The sequence below is a fragment of the Physella acuta genome, unplaced genomic scaffold (genome assembly GCF_028476545.2).
Source record: "Physella acuta isolate Inbredline_101_S28 unplaced genomic scaffold, ASM2847654v3 ptg001079l, whole genome shotgun sequence".
Classification (NCBI taxonomy): domain Eukaryota; kingdom Metazoa; phylum Mollusca; class Gastropoda; family Physidae; genus Physella; species Physella acuta.
Genome location: NW_026732596.1, coordinates 298,444 through 316,382, shown reverse-complemented (window position 1 = coordinate 316,382; position 17,939 = coordinate 298,444). Strand labels below are relative to the sequence as shown.

Genomic DNA, 17,939 nt, shown 5'->3' with positions numbered 1-17,939 from the left:
TCACCTGGAATTCACAGGGTAAAAGGAAAAGAGAAAGACCAAGAAAGACCTGGAAAGGAGACCTGTATTAAGACACCAAGAAGATTGGATAAACCTGGGGACAGTTGGAGAGGCTAGCCCAGGACAGAGATGCGTGGGATACCCTTGTCAGCTGCTTATGTCCCAGGAGGGGCGACAGCCAAAACTAACCCTAACCAAGAGGAGTTCACTAAAAGGAAAACAAATCACCTGTTCAGATGATATATCATACCACACACTGCCGCCAGGAACAAAATAGCCCATACAATTTTCACCACACGTGATTTGGACCGAACAATGTAAGGTAGGCCGTTCATAGAAGTTATGTCCGCAAATCTAGAAGTGATGTATACAAGTCCTTCCAATTTCGGAACAGTTTCCTTTTGTCTCTGAGTTGAAATTTCTGTTTTGTTATCCACTCTCTGGCTGCGCTGTTCTGTGTCGGCGTCCTGTTGAATTTTAAACAGTTTTCTTTAATATTACGTCCACAAAGCTCAACTATACTAATAAATTCTATAACTAGATCTTATAGGGCTGGTAAGTAGGTCACCAACCAGTTCTATGGCTCATGCAGGTTTTCTTGAGCCGTAGAACTGGTTTGTGACCTACTTACCAACCCTATAGTTTACATTATAAAGCACGTTTACATAAAATGCCGTTATTTTAAATGTAAAAATAAATAGGATAAAGTGGTTTAAAAAATATAGAATTCTGTAAACTATTTTTATGTAGCAAAACATCCACTAAAACTTAAAAATTCGTTAGGGTGACTTAAATATTGCACTGGATATTCTGCTTACGCATATAGTTTGGAATTAGCATTCATCAACTACTCCTAGTAAAATAAACCTATTCTTAAAATAAGAGATGATAAATCTAGCGCTTTCATTAAAGTATAACTATAAATTTACACAAACTCGTACGCATAGACACACACATGTTAACAAATTAACAGATAAAAAAACTATAATTACGTTTTTCGATATCTAAAACATTTAGTATACTAATGTTCTTTAGACAATAGAATTATCTTTTATTCCAAAAAGAAGTTCGTATTATTTCTAAATATAAAAACAATATTTCTTAATATACCTTGTTTACATAATTTGTTGGGGGTGGGGAATCAGTATAACACGAATTCTAAATTAATGTTGAAACCAATACTCACAACGTTAATGTATATTGTTTCACTATCGCGATTGTAGTGATTACCATAGAGCCCTTGAACGTTGTAATCATACCCAGCATAGTACGTTCTTCTGTAGCGTTCGTCCAAGTCACGCTGAAGGGTCGCAGCGAGACCCTCGGGGTGCGATTCGTAGTAGTGCCCCAGGGTGTGCGCGTTAAGATTGTGACTGTCGTGCGCCGTGGGGACGTAGGGTAGTGTCGTTGAGCCACTGCCGAGGTAAGGATCGTGGTAGAATCTTGGAGTTGTGTAGTCACCGTCAATGACGTAGGGCCTCGAGTTGTTTGACATTGTGTTGTCTTAAATGATACGCGTCGCGTTCTCACACACGCTGTTAAATGTTTTACATGTAAAATTATACAAAATTATTTTTTAAAAATAAATTTTTGGTTCATGGGATTCCCGATTCTATTGACAAGTTTAACCCGCCCCCCCCCCCCCCAACGTTACAAAATGTTAGATCTTCAAAATGACATAACAGTTCAGCGTACACACAATGTTTCACTGTTTTTAATAGCGATTTCTTTAAAAAATATATTATTTGACAATTATTACCGATACATTTTAAATACAATGTACACAAATGATCGTTTAATAAAAATAAAAATGCCAACATTAAGTTTCAACAACAACAAAAAAAAAGCAAAGTGTGACGTCACACTTATTTTATCTTCCACTTTTGCAAATTGTCACGAACGTTCGACACCCCTCCCTTTCCCCATGAAGATGGTGACATCGTTTATGGACGACTCCTTAAAAATAGTTGTCAGTAACATCTGAAACTAGTTTTTTAACTATTTTTTTTTCGTGGAGATGTAATTCTAGAACTACGGGTGGGGTGTGTATAAATGTCGTCACATGATGTGTGACATGGGATTTCGTATGTCGAGGAATGTAAAGCAGCATTTATTAAGTATTTTGAAAGAACAAAAATGATTTAAATGATTTTTAAAAAAAACTTTGGTTATATGGCTATGTCAGTGTTATGTAATGAATGTGGACGAAATAATCGAAAATTATTTGTGGTTGAGTGTATCATGTAGGGTACATAGTGTGTGGTGTGTTATAATCCGTTCATAAAAGGGTGAATTCATTTATAAACAACCCCCATCATACACAAACTATTAAACACAACACCGGCAGCAGCAAAGTTTACCTCAAGAATACATCAGACTGAAGCACAACACAACACTATTTTAACACCACCTATATTCCGGATGACTTATCACAGCATGATAGCATAAGCTCCAGGTCAATAAAGCATAACAAAGCAACAGAGGTTCCTCATGCATTAAATAAACATAATCCACTTCTTTAGATCATGCTATATAAATGTGTCTCCTCAGTCCAACATGTCAGTGACAGTAGAGGCATTCAGATTATGGCCGAGAAAGTTCCCCAAGCGTGACTTAATTCAATGATACGGATCTCTATAAAGCGCAGTTGGTTACCATTAGCAATAATAAGCAAACACATTTTTTTCGGAACACACAGCCACACACACTCACTCACACACATGCGCACATACATACACACAAACACACTCGAGCTTATAGCATTGCAAATGTACAATTTTAATGTAGACATTATGAGAATCAATTTTTTTGAGAGATCATATGTTGTCATATCATCAATAATAGCTAAATAATTAATTATGAGAAAATGAAACCTTCGGTGCTTACATATTCATCTAATTATTTACAAATAAAACAGAAGTTTCACGGAAGTTAATACTGTATGAAAAACAATGCTGCTATGTTATAAAACGAGGCTCTATACTAGCCCATTAACCCATTTAACACAACTGAACACCTTCTAAATTTAACACAATTAAAAACTAACCACTTACCACCTTTGAGTTATAGAATACATAAACGTTCATTAAAATACACCTACACATCCCAGATTTAATTATGACTGTATTATTGATTTGCTTACCCACAACATAATCGCTTTGCTAATACCACCTGTTATGGGATTTCATTACGTTACCACCTACTCATTATGATTTAATGAGTTTATAATCATTACCCACTATACAACAATGCGGACACGGCTGGGTGGAAAAAGCATGCTGAGATTTTATTGCATACGAGCCGACCCGCGTATTTAGTTGTTTTATTTTCTACTTTTCAGTTATTCATAATTTATGAATTCGACAGTACCAACGCTGCCACTGAAAGTATTTGATTTAAAACACTATCAATAGCTCGATAACCCCCCCCCCCCTCCTTTCCCAAACCCCTAACCCACCCCCTCCCCCCGTGAAAGTAAACTCCTCTTAGTTACCTCCCCGAAGTTTAAAATCGTTTCAAACTAAATTATCTGCCCCTAATAGCCGTCACTAAACCCGGCTCTACGATTGTAAACATTTAGAGTGAACCACAGCTCACCAGACAGCTTGGTGTTTTCTATCGTCTCCAAGAAGAGAATTATATATATATAGATACTCTTCGCACATGCGTCGAGGCATGGTGTATACGGATGACGAGGCATGGTGTATTATACAGATGACGAGGCATGGTGCATACGGATGACGAGGCATGGTGTATACGGATGACGAGGCATGGTGTATACGGATGACGAGGCATGGTGCATACGGATGACGAGGCATGTTGTATACGGATGACGAGGCATGGTGTATACGGATGACCAGGCATGGTGTATACGGATGACGAGGCATGGTGTATACGGATGACGAGGCATGGTGCATACGGATGACGAGGCATGGTGTATACGGATGACGAGGCATGGTGTATACGGATGACCAGGCATGGTGTATACGGATGACGAGGCATGGTGTATACGGATGACGAGGCATGGTGTATACGGATGACCAGGCATGGTGTATACGGATGACGAGGCATGGTGTATACGGATGACGAGGCATGGTGTATACGGATGACGAGGCATGGTGTATACGGATGACCAGGCATGGTGTATACGGATGACGAGGCATGGTGTATACGGGTGACGAGGCAAGGTGTATACGGATGACGAGGCATGGTGTATACGGATGACGAGGCATGGTGAATACGGATGAGGAGGCATGGTGTATACGGATGACGAGGCATGGTGTATACGGATGACGAGGCATGGTGTATACGGATGACGAGGCATGGTGTATACGGATGACGAGGCATGGTGTATACGGGTGACGAGGCAAGGTGTATACGGATGACGAGGCATGGTGTATACGGATGACGAGGCATGGTGTATACGAATGACCAGGCATGGTGTATACGGATGACGAGGCATGGTGTATACGGGTGACGAGGCAAGGTGTATACGGATGACGAGGCATGGTGTATACGGATGACGAGGCATGGTGAATACGGATGAGGAGGCATGGTGTATACGGGTGACGTTCAGGCCACATCACTGTCCAATGTTCCAAAATACAATCATGGTGTTTAAGTCAAGCTGTGAAGCCTTTCTAATCAGAGGCTTCTAATATTCTAATATTTCGGCCCCCGGGGCGAATTATCAACTTTGCGCCCCCTCTCTCAATTTATATATATACAGTTTATCAAGTTGGCAAAAAAGTGCCCCCCCCTCGCTACAGTTTAACCAATCACTATTATGTAAAACTTTTTATTTTCGTGTCATACAATTGATATAGTAAACAGTTAAAAGAATCTATAAAGCCTAGTACTAGTCTATTCTTCTTAACTTAAACTGTGTATAATTCAGTAATGCAGCTCAGAATGAGATTTTCTTTTTTTTTTTTGGCGCACCCTAGGATCAGCGCCCGGGACGGCCGTTCCCACGCCCTGCCCTAGCTACATCTCTGGTTTTAATCGGTGTTATCTTTTTATTCCAAGTTAACATCTAACAGAGCACATTTAATTGTAATAAACCTGCATTTATAATCAATATTTAATAAAACTCGATAAGCATTTTATTTTCCAATAAGCGATGCAATATTTTGCACCGGTGAAACCCTCAGCACTTTATTGATGTCACCCAACACCCGCTCCCCCCCCCTCCCAAGACAACTCGTGACGCTCCAGCGCGCGCCAATGGTTTTACTGAGTTAAACATTGGATGAGTATCCTCTTCCTGTAGTTGCCGCAATAAGAAGGATCTGCAACACATAAAGTGGACGCCTTCTAACCTAGGTTTTACTACATAGTGTCACCACTACACGATAGTCATCGGCGGAAGAAGATAGGTGTGGGGGGTGGGGGGGGGGGGGGGTGGGGGGTGGGGGTGGGGGGACAGTGTTTCTTCCAGACTTTTTCTCCGGGGGGGGGGGCACTTGAAATTTATCGAGGATGGTGGACTAAAATTTCCTGGGGGGGGGGGGGGGGGTGGGGACACTGTTAAAAGTATATATTTTCTATATAAATTCCATTTCGTTGGGGGGGGGGGGGCGGTAGATTTTCTTCGGGGGGGGGGGGGGATCGTAGCTCCCCCCCCCCTGAAGAGATGCCTAAAAGAAACTCTGGGTGAGAATGGGAGTGGAAAGGAGCCAGATATGTTAGCAAATTCGGTGCTTATAGTACAACAAACTGCCAGTTAATTTAATTGATGTAAATATAACGTACTGTTCGGCTTTTTAATTTACTTATTTCATCTGGATTACTAAATCAAATATTAATTTTTTCCTTAAAAATATAATTTCAGATGTTTCTTATTTCCTTACCATTTTATTTAATAAATTTTAAGTAGAAAAAAAAACACCTTCAAATATTACAAGGCACAGGAATAAAAGTACATAAAACAGATATTGTGAGTAAAGATGCAAAACTCGACTTTTTTTTTTTGGGGGGGGGGGGGGTCGTATCTAAATAAAGCAGTTAAAGCATTTAAAGCAATTAAACCAATTATAGCTAGACGTCATTTATAGCCAGAACCCCTGTCACCTTCTCCCCCACACCCATAATAAAATTAACCGCATCGAACTGGGAGTAAAGAACATATAAACCACACGAACACTAGGCCTACACACATACTTAGATCCGGCTAGACAAAAGAGCATTGTTCTACTACATCTACCGTATCCTGGTTTGTGTTGTGTTTTGACGTTGGTATAATTGTGCTCACTCTTACTTTAGTGCGGGACTGACGCACTCACGCACTAAGAACACGGATATAACACAGAATGCAGAATAGGTAAAACATATTTTGATTAAGATATTTTACAAATTTTTAATTTTAATGGCAGAAAATTTGCGAGAAATAAATTTTTGTAAAAAAGAAATTGTAGTGTTAGCACACGTTTACTACCCTTGTTACATTTTTAATTTTTACTTTCTCGTATATACGTAGTATAGAGAAAGTATTGTAATCGTGCAAAAAAAAAATCGAGATTTTTACAAATCTCGACGTTTTACACCTCACTGATACGGAAAAACATAATTTTGCAATCTTGTCCGTATGTCTGTGTGTGTGTGTGTGTGTGTCTGTCTGTCTGTGTGTCCGTGTGTAAACACGATAACTTGAGTACCGTTACTGCTAGGTTGATGAAATTTCATATATAAGTATTTTATCAAAATCGTAGATCCGTATCAACTTTTGAGCGATTTCCGATAACCGGAAGTGGTACTTTTTCTACTTTGAATTTTTCAAAAGCCTATAACTTGAGTACTATTTCAGATAGATAAATGAAATTTCACATGTAAGTAAAAGATCTAATTCTCTACCTTCTGTTAAATTTTGAGTAATTTCCGTTGACCGGAAGTAGTAATTTACGCTACTTCCGATTTCTCAAAAAACTAATGTAAATTTTAAAAGTACTAATAATATTGCGCACTATTATGCGCTTTTTTTATTTCGCGTTCACTTGGTGTGCAATTAATTTGTCTGCGAGATTTTATTCTATTTTTAAAACTTTAAGTATTTAAAATGGATTAAAAATCATGTCTATAACCCGAGTTCCCATCCCCTGTTATTTTATATAAAAATATTCGAGAAAGTTTAGGGGAGATCACTCCCGGTTTTTATAAAATGTGTTTAATATGTTCAAAGCTTATATTTTGATCCTGCATTAATATTGTCCAAATATATATTAGTTTCTAAATATATTTTAGGGTAAGTCGTTCAAACCCAAAGTATTTCTAATATTGGAGGCATTGCATGTTTACAGAGTGGCCTAGCGGTAGAGTGCTAGACTGTTAACATGAAAGTCTCGAGTTCGAAACAAAGTTCAAATTAATCAAACGTCACTGAGACCACACCCACAAAACTCACGCTAGGTAAACAAATGCGGTTAGACAAAGTGCTGACCACATTATCGCCTTGTCTGTCGAAGGCATGGCGATAGATAAACTCTACTTCATCTGCCCCATGCCCTCTGTTACATTGATAAAAGATCATGTTGACAGTTGTTCTAGTTATAATTCTAGTTCGAAAAATGGTTGTTTTACTGATTAGAATCAGTAGAACGTTATTAAGGCCACTTAACTAACTTATTCTCTTGTGTGCTGATATTATTGACACACATGGGCTCTACTTCATCTGCCCGCCTTTTGATCATAACGGGAAAAGATGATGATGCTGATGACAGCTACTCTAGATAAGACTCGTCTATACAGACTTAAGAAATAAAAAAAAAAGATTGTTAACGAAATATTGCAATTAATTAAACAAATATTAAAACCGAAAACAAGGAGATAAAACATAACAAGTTGAAAAATCTGATGAAAAACAATTTTTATACGCAGAAAATATAATTCAGAAAAAAAACATGTAACAGATATTTTTCAATAAAAAACAGTTAACAGCAAGAAGCAAGATTAAAAGTGTAAAAGATATCCAAAAGTTATTTGTAATTTTGTTACGCCATATTTGTACTCTATGGATGTATACACTAATATTTGGAATTCAGTACGTGTGTGAAGCGCTAGTCGATTCAAGCAGTCGCAGCTACTCTATTAGTCAAATTTATTTTTAATATTTTGTGTTTAATGTATTTATTTTTTTTACCCAAAAATTAATTCTACATGTTTGTGTAGTTGTATTTAATTTGAATAATAAAACTCAAATAATAACAAAAAGCAAAACTTTTACATAGCGACAGTTTCAAGGGATCACGTAAGCTCCATAAGGTTTCAAAATGTCTTATTTGGAATATTTCCTTTTTCAAAAATGTTTATTTTGCAATATTTTTGCTTTTTTGTTGTTTATTTTTTCATCCACAGAACTAATACCTAATAACTAAATCTAGAAATCTAAATGCGTTAATTATTCTAAATTAAGCAGACGAGCTAATTTTTAATAATGTATAATAATCAAATGTGTAATTCTGTGTCGGCTTTTCGCAAATTTCCGGTATGTTTATTTTTTTACGCCAAGAAGAAACACTATTTTCGTCTTTTCTAATTTACTAATAGTAAAATATTTTACAAAATTGACACCAATTTACATAATTAGTTTAATGTGTAAGTATTTTAAAACGTGTATTACTACTATTTACAATAGTTATTTATATTTCATACATATTTGGAAACAATAACACAAACAGGATTTGATGTAAACCTAGCTTATATTAAAACTGATTATATTTCAACTTTTATAAATGTGTTTATGTTCAAAGCATATATTTTAATCCTGCATTGTTTTTTACTTTGCATTTTATTTAGATAAATAATCCTAATATATAAAAGCCCATGTGCGCACTTCTCTCTCTCTCTCTCTGTGTCTCTCTCTCACACTCTCTCTCTCTCTCTCTCTCTCTCTCTCTCTCTATCTCTATCTCTCTCTCTCTGTCCGCAAAATATTTTCGCAGGATATCACATCAGAATCTTCAGCGATATTTGGAGAACTTGTTAGTGACGTATTTGTGTAGAGACTTGGTTGCTGTGAGTTTGGGTGTGAGTTAGTCTAATCATGATCGTCGGTGTTAAAGGACGTGTGCTGGCTGGTATGACTCAAGTTATGAGAAATATATATGTAGATACAAGAAAAAAGTGTTAGACTAGGAATACTGAGTTTGCCTTATCTCTGAGCGTCACATATTCGTCGGAACGTGAGCTAGCCTTATTGGTCCTTAAGGTTAGAACCTCTCTACATGGAAGTGGAGATGAATTAAAATTGTATTTGACTGAGTCAACTGACTCAAACCCTCTCGCACTAACAAAAGCGTAACACTATAATACGGACTTTTGTTGAAAATAATATGGTAGATGTTTTAAATGTATAAAAAAATTCTTTAAAGAAGAAAAATAAAAAATAAAGGCATATTCGAATGCAGAAAAACAGTTTTAATTATGCATCCGGAAAAGTGTTTATAGTTGGGACAAGAACGCCGAAATCGATGACGTCACATGTCATATGTTTGAAGTATGGAAAATACACAAAACCAATGGCGTCATCTTCCAATTTTAGAATACGAAGAAATGAACTATTTCCTTAAAATTTGATTTAGACCTATAGATTTACTTATTGAGACGTAATATATGAAATTTATACAATTTCCTCGGCCAAAACTAATACAAATTACTTTAAAAAATAAAATAAATACCTTATAAAAGCCGGGTTTTTAACGGAGTCATTTAAGTCTTTTAAACAATGTGTGCATTAATATGGTGTTGTGTTGACTAATAGGTATTAGTAGCCGATGTTATATTTAATGTGTCTGTCTTTTAGCTATTTAGTTATTTCTTTGCTTTTTCACTAATATCGTTAAACATGTAGTAAAGCACATTGCGTTTTGACCAATAACTATTTTATAAAATATTCTTCTAAAAATGTATACCATTAAAAATATATACACAGATAATTCACGTGTAGCGGGTACCAACGGCTAGTAAACTAATATGCCATTTTAATTTGAAAAAGTGTTACAAAGGATTTTGATTTCAAAATACGACATGAGTGTAGCACTGTAATATTACATAACTTTTTAAAGCGATAAGCTTTTATAAATCACCACACATTAATATTTTGACAAAAAATATTTTGTTAGTCTTATGTAAAACTTATTTTCTCTTTTTTTGTTTTAATTTCTATAAAAAAATAGTATGAATATATGAATTAAATTCAACTCCATGACAAGATACATTTCGCCTAATTACAAAGGTCTTAATAAATACATTTTTTTAAATGGAGCAAAACTCATACAATGTAATTTAAAATGTGATTATAGTGATGATTAGTTATATTATGTTTATTAGTCTTGTCTGTTATTAGTAGTAAAAATATATGTTTTTTCCAGTAGTAATGATAAATGTAAGCAAGATGTAATACCTAAAGCTGATTATAGTGTTACGCTTTTGTCAGTGCGAGAGAGTTTGAGTCACTTGACTCAGTCAAATACCATTTTAATTCATCTCCACTACCATGTAGAGAGGTTCTAACCTTAAGGACCAATAAGGCTAGCTCACGTTCCGACGAATATGTGACGCTCAGAGATAAGACACACTCAGTATTCCTAGCCTAACACTTTATTCTTGTATCAACATATATATTTCTCCCAACTTGAGTCATACCAGCCAGCACACGTCCTTTAACACCGACGATCAAGATTAGACTAACTCACACCAAAATTCACAGCAACCAAGTCTCTACACAAATACGTCACTAACTTTCAATCGTGTCATCATACCAATGTGTTTACTATGCTCTTCACACCAACCTGCACTCAAGTTAATATCTATTGAAACATACATCATAACATATAGTCTTTACTATATGTTTATATTATGTTTAATTTACAAAACTATTACATTTTAAAGTATATTTTCAAACGTAAAAGACTCCCTGTTACTCAAAGATAGAATTGGTTTCTTCATAAACGACATACGTAATTAATGTTAGCTACTTTTTTTGGTGTTATAAATTATGTATTAATGTTAGCATCTATACAATTATAATAAATGTTTCGGCATCTGATATTTGTCTGTGTAATTTACCCTCTATTTCTACTAAAAACGAAAACAACATTGAATTAGTAAGTTTACAACACTTATTGTACATAATTATACTGCTGCTTTTTTACTTTCTCGTATATACGAAGTATAGAGAAAGTATTGTAATCGTGCACAAAAATCACTTGAAATTTTAACAATTTTCACCGTATTACACCTCAGTCCTTCATCACATCCGAAGTATAGAGGACTTATTTTAATCGGGCAAAAATTATCAATCCAGATTTATTAAAATTAAGAGGTTTTATGCGTAATCCAGTCTGAAAAACTGGACTTTGTAATTCTGTCCGTATGTCTGTGTGTCTGTGTGTCTGTGTGTGTGTGTGTGTGTGTGTGTGTGTAAACACGATAACTTGAGTACCATTACAGCTAGGTTGATGAAATTTCAAATATAAGTATTTTATCAAAATCGTAGATCCGTATCAACTTTAGAGCGATTTCCGATAACTGGAAGTGGTACTTTTCCTACTTTGAAATTTTCAAAAGCCTATAACTTGAGTACTATTTCAGATAGATAAACAAAATTTCATATGTAAGTAAACGATCTAATTCTCTACCTTCTGTTAAATTTTGAGTCATTTCCGTTGAGCGGAAGTAGTAATTTACGCTACTTCCGATTTCTCAAAAAACTAATGTAAATTTTTAAAGTACTAATAATATTGCGCACTATTTTGCATTTTTTTATTTAGCGTTCACTTGGTGTGCAATTCTTTTGTCTACGAGATTTTATTCTATTTTTAAAACTTTAAGTATTTAAAATGGATTAAAAATCATGTCTATAGCCCGAGTTCCCATCCCCTGTTATTTTATATAAAAATATTCGAGAAAGTTTAGGGGAGATCACTCCCGGTTTATTTAGATACAGTGTTAGAAACGTTACCTATAAAAATATTTTAAATGTGTTGTCTGTAAAAATAAGCTCTGTGTTTTATTTTTTCTATTTGTACATAGTACAGTGAGTCGTTTATTTAACATTTATAAACAAATGGATCGAAGTTAGCTCTAGACCGCCTTAATTGTCCTGTATCAAATCATTCTCATATATAGCTTCGTGATAAGGGTTATCACTATTCACGTTACGACACCTCTCTTCTACCCCAACAAAAAAAAACCTGAAAGATGTATATATTTTTCTGAGAGAGAGGATGTCACATAATTATGTATAGATTACCTAAATACAATGGCGTCACAAGGGTGTGGTGATTAAGGGGTGCGGACTACACCGAGCAACACACGACCTAGTGACGCCATTACATACATCCTTCACTCTACACTTTTTGAAATGAAGCTCTAGGAAGTATTATGTTAATCTATGTTAATTTTTCTTTAATTATCATTTACTCATAAAGATTGCCGCATGCCTGACATGAGTGTGCTAAGCTCTTATCACCCAGACTCAATGACGTCATCGGAGCTATACGATGACGTCATTACCAACCGGACCTCTGTAGACGCGTATGACAGTCACGTGGGTCCCGTGGAGTCGCTGGTCGAGGCTCTGACCTTGGGCACCATAAGCCTGGTCTCCGTGGTGGGTAACGCCGCCCTGTGGCTGGTCATCCTGGACAACAAGGGTCTGAGGATCGAGTCCAACCTGCTCCTCCTGTGTCTGTCACTCGCTGACCTGCTCGTGTCAACTGTCAGCATGCCGGTCACGGTGGTCACTATTACGTCATCAAGATGGATATTCTCAGAGTAAGTCTGCAAAGATTTAAAAAAAAATTAACAAAATCTTCATGATATGAAAGCTATTTTTAGCTTAATACCTGACATTATTCTTCTTGCATAATCAGAGAAATTAGTATCATAGTTTATGTTTAGGTTGGATAGTAATTAAGTTTCAGGAAATGGTTAAGTTTAAAGTGGGATCGATTTCGGCGACATCCATTTCAAATTACATTTCAATGTAGATAAAAGGTTTTTCTACATAGTATTTTTTTTAAGCTTTATCAAATTAATTGTATGTTTTATTCTTTCACATATTGCTCAATCATATAAAGCAGTAGAGACTTTAAAAAAAATGCTTTTTTTGGAAGTGTGTCAACGTGCTAAAAACAAATTTCTTGGGCAGGGCAGAGTGTGACGATACAAAATGCTTAAATAAACCAGAAAATACTTTGTACATTTTTATTTATATCGGGCTAAATACAAGGGGAGGAGGGTTTTGGAGGGGGGGGGAAGTGTTGAAGAGATCGACCCAACTGCTAACAATGGAAAATTTTGACAACGTGTAGTCACTCATACTGAAATTTTTCTATAATACTTTACAAAATACGTGAATGAAAGCAATTACTTTTTAAAGAAATTATTCTTTTTATTTTATTATTATTTATTTTGATTACAAAATGGAAAATTTTAGATAGCTTAGAAAATAAAATCTTCTCAATTACTGCCAGATTGACCTGCGTTGCTATGGGATACCTGAACATGATTACCTTCACGGCCTCCGTCCAGTCCCTGGCCGTCATCAGCTGGAACCGTTACGTGAAGATTTGCCAGCCACACAGGTACAACCAGGTCTTCACGTACCTGAAAACTGGATGTGTGTGTCTAGGTGAGTCAGATGAATCCTTGTGGGCAGGAGATTTGACGTGGCTGTCTTTTGTTACTATCGTTTCTTTAAAAATAACCATGTTCAGAAATTAGCGTAAGTACTTGCCCTCACACTAACAAAAACCCTGTCTCTCCTATCTCTGGCTGGGGTACTAATCCTAACCCGGACAGAATTAGCGATACCGGTAAAATGAGGTGAACATCGATACTATGTTGACGATTTCTAATAGAGATATTTTGTTCCTTGTTATATGTGTTATTGAGATAACTTACAGTATCGTAGTTTTCTAAAGTTCACGGGAATTTGTAAATGCTGGCCAGCAAGGTATAAAAATAAAAAAAAATAAAAATTCAAGTTTACTTTGGTCAACAAATCAGATAACTCACAACCTTTTAAAAACATTAACTTCATTAAACATCACATCTAAACTAGGTTGTTCTGCTTAAATTCAGGTATATGATTTTTTAAAACATATTTCTTTGTTTTTAAATTTACAAAGCGTCATATCGTATGTTCTACTTTCCCCTCCTCTAGGCGTGTGGTTGGTCTCCGGCCTGCTGTCCTTACCTCCCTTACTAGGCTGGGCCGCTTACAGCTACCTGCCCACCGCCTCTCTGTGCTTCTGCAACTGGGCGCTCTCCTTCACCTACGCCCTGTTCATGATCTTCGCCTGCTTCTGCGTCCCCTGTATCATCATGACTTTCTGCAACGTCAACATCCTCAGGGCCTTTCTCCACAGCCGTCGAGCTATCCAGGCTCACAAGGATAAGGACAAAGACCGTGTCTACAATCACTCAGAGGATAAAAACACTGATCAGTACACAAAGGCTACACTACTGTCAGTCAAGCCAAGTCTAGAAGGATCAGACATCAAGAGTGATGCTGATCTTCAAAATAACTCGCTGGAAATTTTTACAAAGAACAATTCAAACCGGAAGAATGCAGAATACGTTGATCCTCGTAGTGAAAAGGAAGATAACCCAGTATTTGACATTGAGTTATCGGACATGGGCAAAAGTAAGTTTCATACCAGTTTTAATTTTTTGTTGAAGAGGTTTAGATATTTTAAGAGCAAGAAGGTAGAAACAGATTCATTGAGAATAAAATCACCGAATTATCAGTGCAATATAGAATACGATGAAAATGTAGTAGGAAATGGAATTACTACAGATAAAACTGAGTTTCCAGTCGACAATGCTCACTCATATATTGTAGAAGCTACAAAAAACAAATATGGTTCTAGAATGGTTGGTTATGGTACTAATAAAAACGAAATTCTTAGAAAATTTGACACGAATAACTCTTGCACATTGCATAGTCCACAACAATTAGAGACGTGCTTGACATCCTGTCTTGGTGTTGTGGTCTGCGGAGAGTCAGCTCAAAGAAAAATCGGAACCCACAAAACAAATAACGAGAATTCAGTATTAGAAACTCGATTCTTCGAATCGGCAAAAAATGACAAGTTGTCTTTTGTAAACACCAATGTCGGTCATACGAGCCAGCTAAACGCCAAGGAAAGTTTAAACACCCACATCACTTCCGGTAAACTTTCGTCATCTGCGGATATCATAAGCTACACTCAATCTTCTCCCCCACCCCGGAAGCTGGTAAAAATCCAACCTCAGACGCTGAAGGTTAACATAGAACGACGCAGAAGAGAAGAGTTTCAAGTTGCCGCGAGTCTCGTCGTCGTCATCATCCTCTTCATCGTCTGCTGGTTCCCGTACTGCATCTCCATGTTCGTATCCGTCTTCACGCCGTCACGGTCATCACGTGGTCTAGACGTGACGTCATTGTTCCTGGGCTACTTCAACAGCTGCGTCAACCCGATCGTGTACGGGCTGATGAACAAGAAGTTCCAGACTGCGTACATAAAACTGTTTACTGCCTGTGTTCGGCCTGTGTGTAAAAGGAATCGACTAGATCTGGGAAAGAACTATTTGACCCGCTCTAACCAAACTGTGACTACCATCAGCACGTCTACCTGCACGTTAGATACGACATAACATTTAATCAGCTTGATCAATTCTACCTGGTTTTTAATGTAATTATATCATCATCTTTTTCCATATGTCAACCCGCCTTTGTTACCTCTCAGCTACGTCCTATATACTCGAGTCTGGCGCCCAAACATGAGATTTCAGGTTTAAAACTTTCTTCATCGCTCGTTTAAACAATACTTTAAAACGTAGTCTGTATACAGATTACAAATATTTACTGCCTTGTAGGTTTAATAATGTGAATAATTGGTTGAATATTTTGCTATAATTCTGTATAATCATTGCTCACGTTAATCTGTCCGCATAAGGGAAGAAAAAAAGAACGAACCAAAAGAGTGAGAGGTGGAAAGTGAAAAAAAAGAATGAAAAGAATTTTCAGATTTAAACTTTTTTTTTTCATGATTATGCTTCTCTCAACAGGCTCTGCTTCTCATTTGGCTAGAATTGTTACAACTCTTTATTTTACAATCTGTTTTATCTCAAACACTTAAGCTTTGCATACGTTAGCAGAAATAAGAAATTAGCATTTCTCGAATGTATAGTCCCAGCCGCAATAATATGTTTTTATTGTCATCTCCTGTGTGCCGTACTGGCTTATTTAACACGAAGGTTGTGGTGGCAGAAGAGTTCTTTCAGGCAACCCCCCCACTCCCCCTACCCAACAAGTGAAATTTAAGAGCGCCCCCTACCGGAAGTTCCACGATCTGAAAAAAACCTGGTGGCAGAAAGGGCGTGGAGTGGAGTGGGTATTTCCACCGATCAATTATCTGTATTTTTATAATGTACTAACGATGATTTAAGAAAAACAAAAAGCTTTTAAAAATGGAGGATCAGTTTAATAGGAAAGAAAAAATATATTTCATGCAAACAGAAAATAATTTTCCAGAACTGTATTCAATTGGTGAAATATATAATTCTTAGAAATGGAATAACTATATATATATATATATATATATATATATATATATATATATATATATATATATATATATATATATGGTTCCATATGACAGTCAATTAAAAATAATCAGATCAACTAAAATCATCCAATACACTATTAAAATTTTGCTGTGAGATATTTTGTTTCAGATATTTTGTCTGAGATCAATTGTCCGTGGTATCATTTGTCTTGATATATTTTGTCCTGGTATCAATTGTCCGTGAGATCATTTGTCCTTGAGATCATTTGTCCGTGAGATATTTTTTCTGAGATATTTTGTCTGAGATCATTTGTCCTGAGATAATTTGTCCTGCCAAGATATATTTACTTATTTATTTATTTAAAGTAACATGTATATTTTTCTCATAAAACTATGATTTATCACCAAATGTAATAAAAATTATTTGATACGTGAGATAAAACCTTAAATAATAACTTAAAGCTGCGAATTCCAGACCAAAATCAAAGCAAAATCCGCCTCAGTAACTATTGTTACAGTAATTCGAAAATAATTTTATAAAGAATGTCAAAATGCGTTTAATATTTCACAAATCTAAACAATTTTTGTACTACATGCATTATTGATTCATAATCTGAGTACTCGTATGCGATGAAATTATAAAAAGAAAAACAATTCCTTTAGAATTACAAGATATTTAGATCTTGAAATACCTACACTTATCACTTTAATTTGCAAAAATAAAATAATCTGATATATAAGCATTGAGAGAAGAAACTGACCGCTTGCTTCAACATACAGTTGGATATTTGAATGACACGTTTTTCTTTGCTTTAGTACTAAGAAACTAAGAATTAATGTAACAACCTCCCTCTTTGTTCAAAAATGCTGCATACAGATGTTTGGTTTCTTTTGGCTCTACTAGTTGGACACTGCCTGTCTTGGTCCGTGTCATGTTGTCGTAAGCAGTGTTTTGTTCTGGAAGAGAGATTTTTACAATTCTTATACAATATAATAATAAAATATCAGTAGGTAACCATGCCGATAAATAAATTATATATATATATATATATATATATATATATATATATATATATATATATATATATATATATATATATATATATATATATATATATATATATATATATAAGATACAATGATTTTGATCCGGTATCCAAGTCTCTTTGATTATAACAAAAAGACAATGCCTCAATGATTGTGACCCTTTTATGATGAATCAATATCATGGCCATGTATCACAGACCATAACATGTCACCTACCATCTGTCACTGACAATGATCCACTATCCATGTTCAATTTGTTATACTAAAACACAATGACTCAACATGTTCCAATATTCACGCTCTTATGGCATTGGCAACGTGAATTTTTGACATAGTGAC

The 17,939-nt window shown here is 35.8% G+C and overlaps 1 protein-coding gene across 1 annotated transcript; it reads left to right on the top strand.

Moving 5' to 3' along the window:
- The first annotated feature begins 12,433 nt into the window (after positions 1-12,433).
- On the top strand, positions 12,434-15,639 carry LOC131955567 (tyramine receptor 1-like). The gene is made up of 3 exons (XM_059319732.1): positions 12,434-12,771; positions 13,473-13,630; positions 14,165-15,639. Exons 1-3 carry the CDS (start codon positions 12,434-12,436, stop codon positions 15,637-15,639), a joined length of 1,971 nt encoding a protein of 656 aa, XP_059175715.1.
- Positions 15,640-17,939: the final 2,300 nt, after the last annotated feature.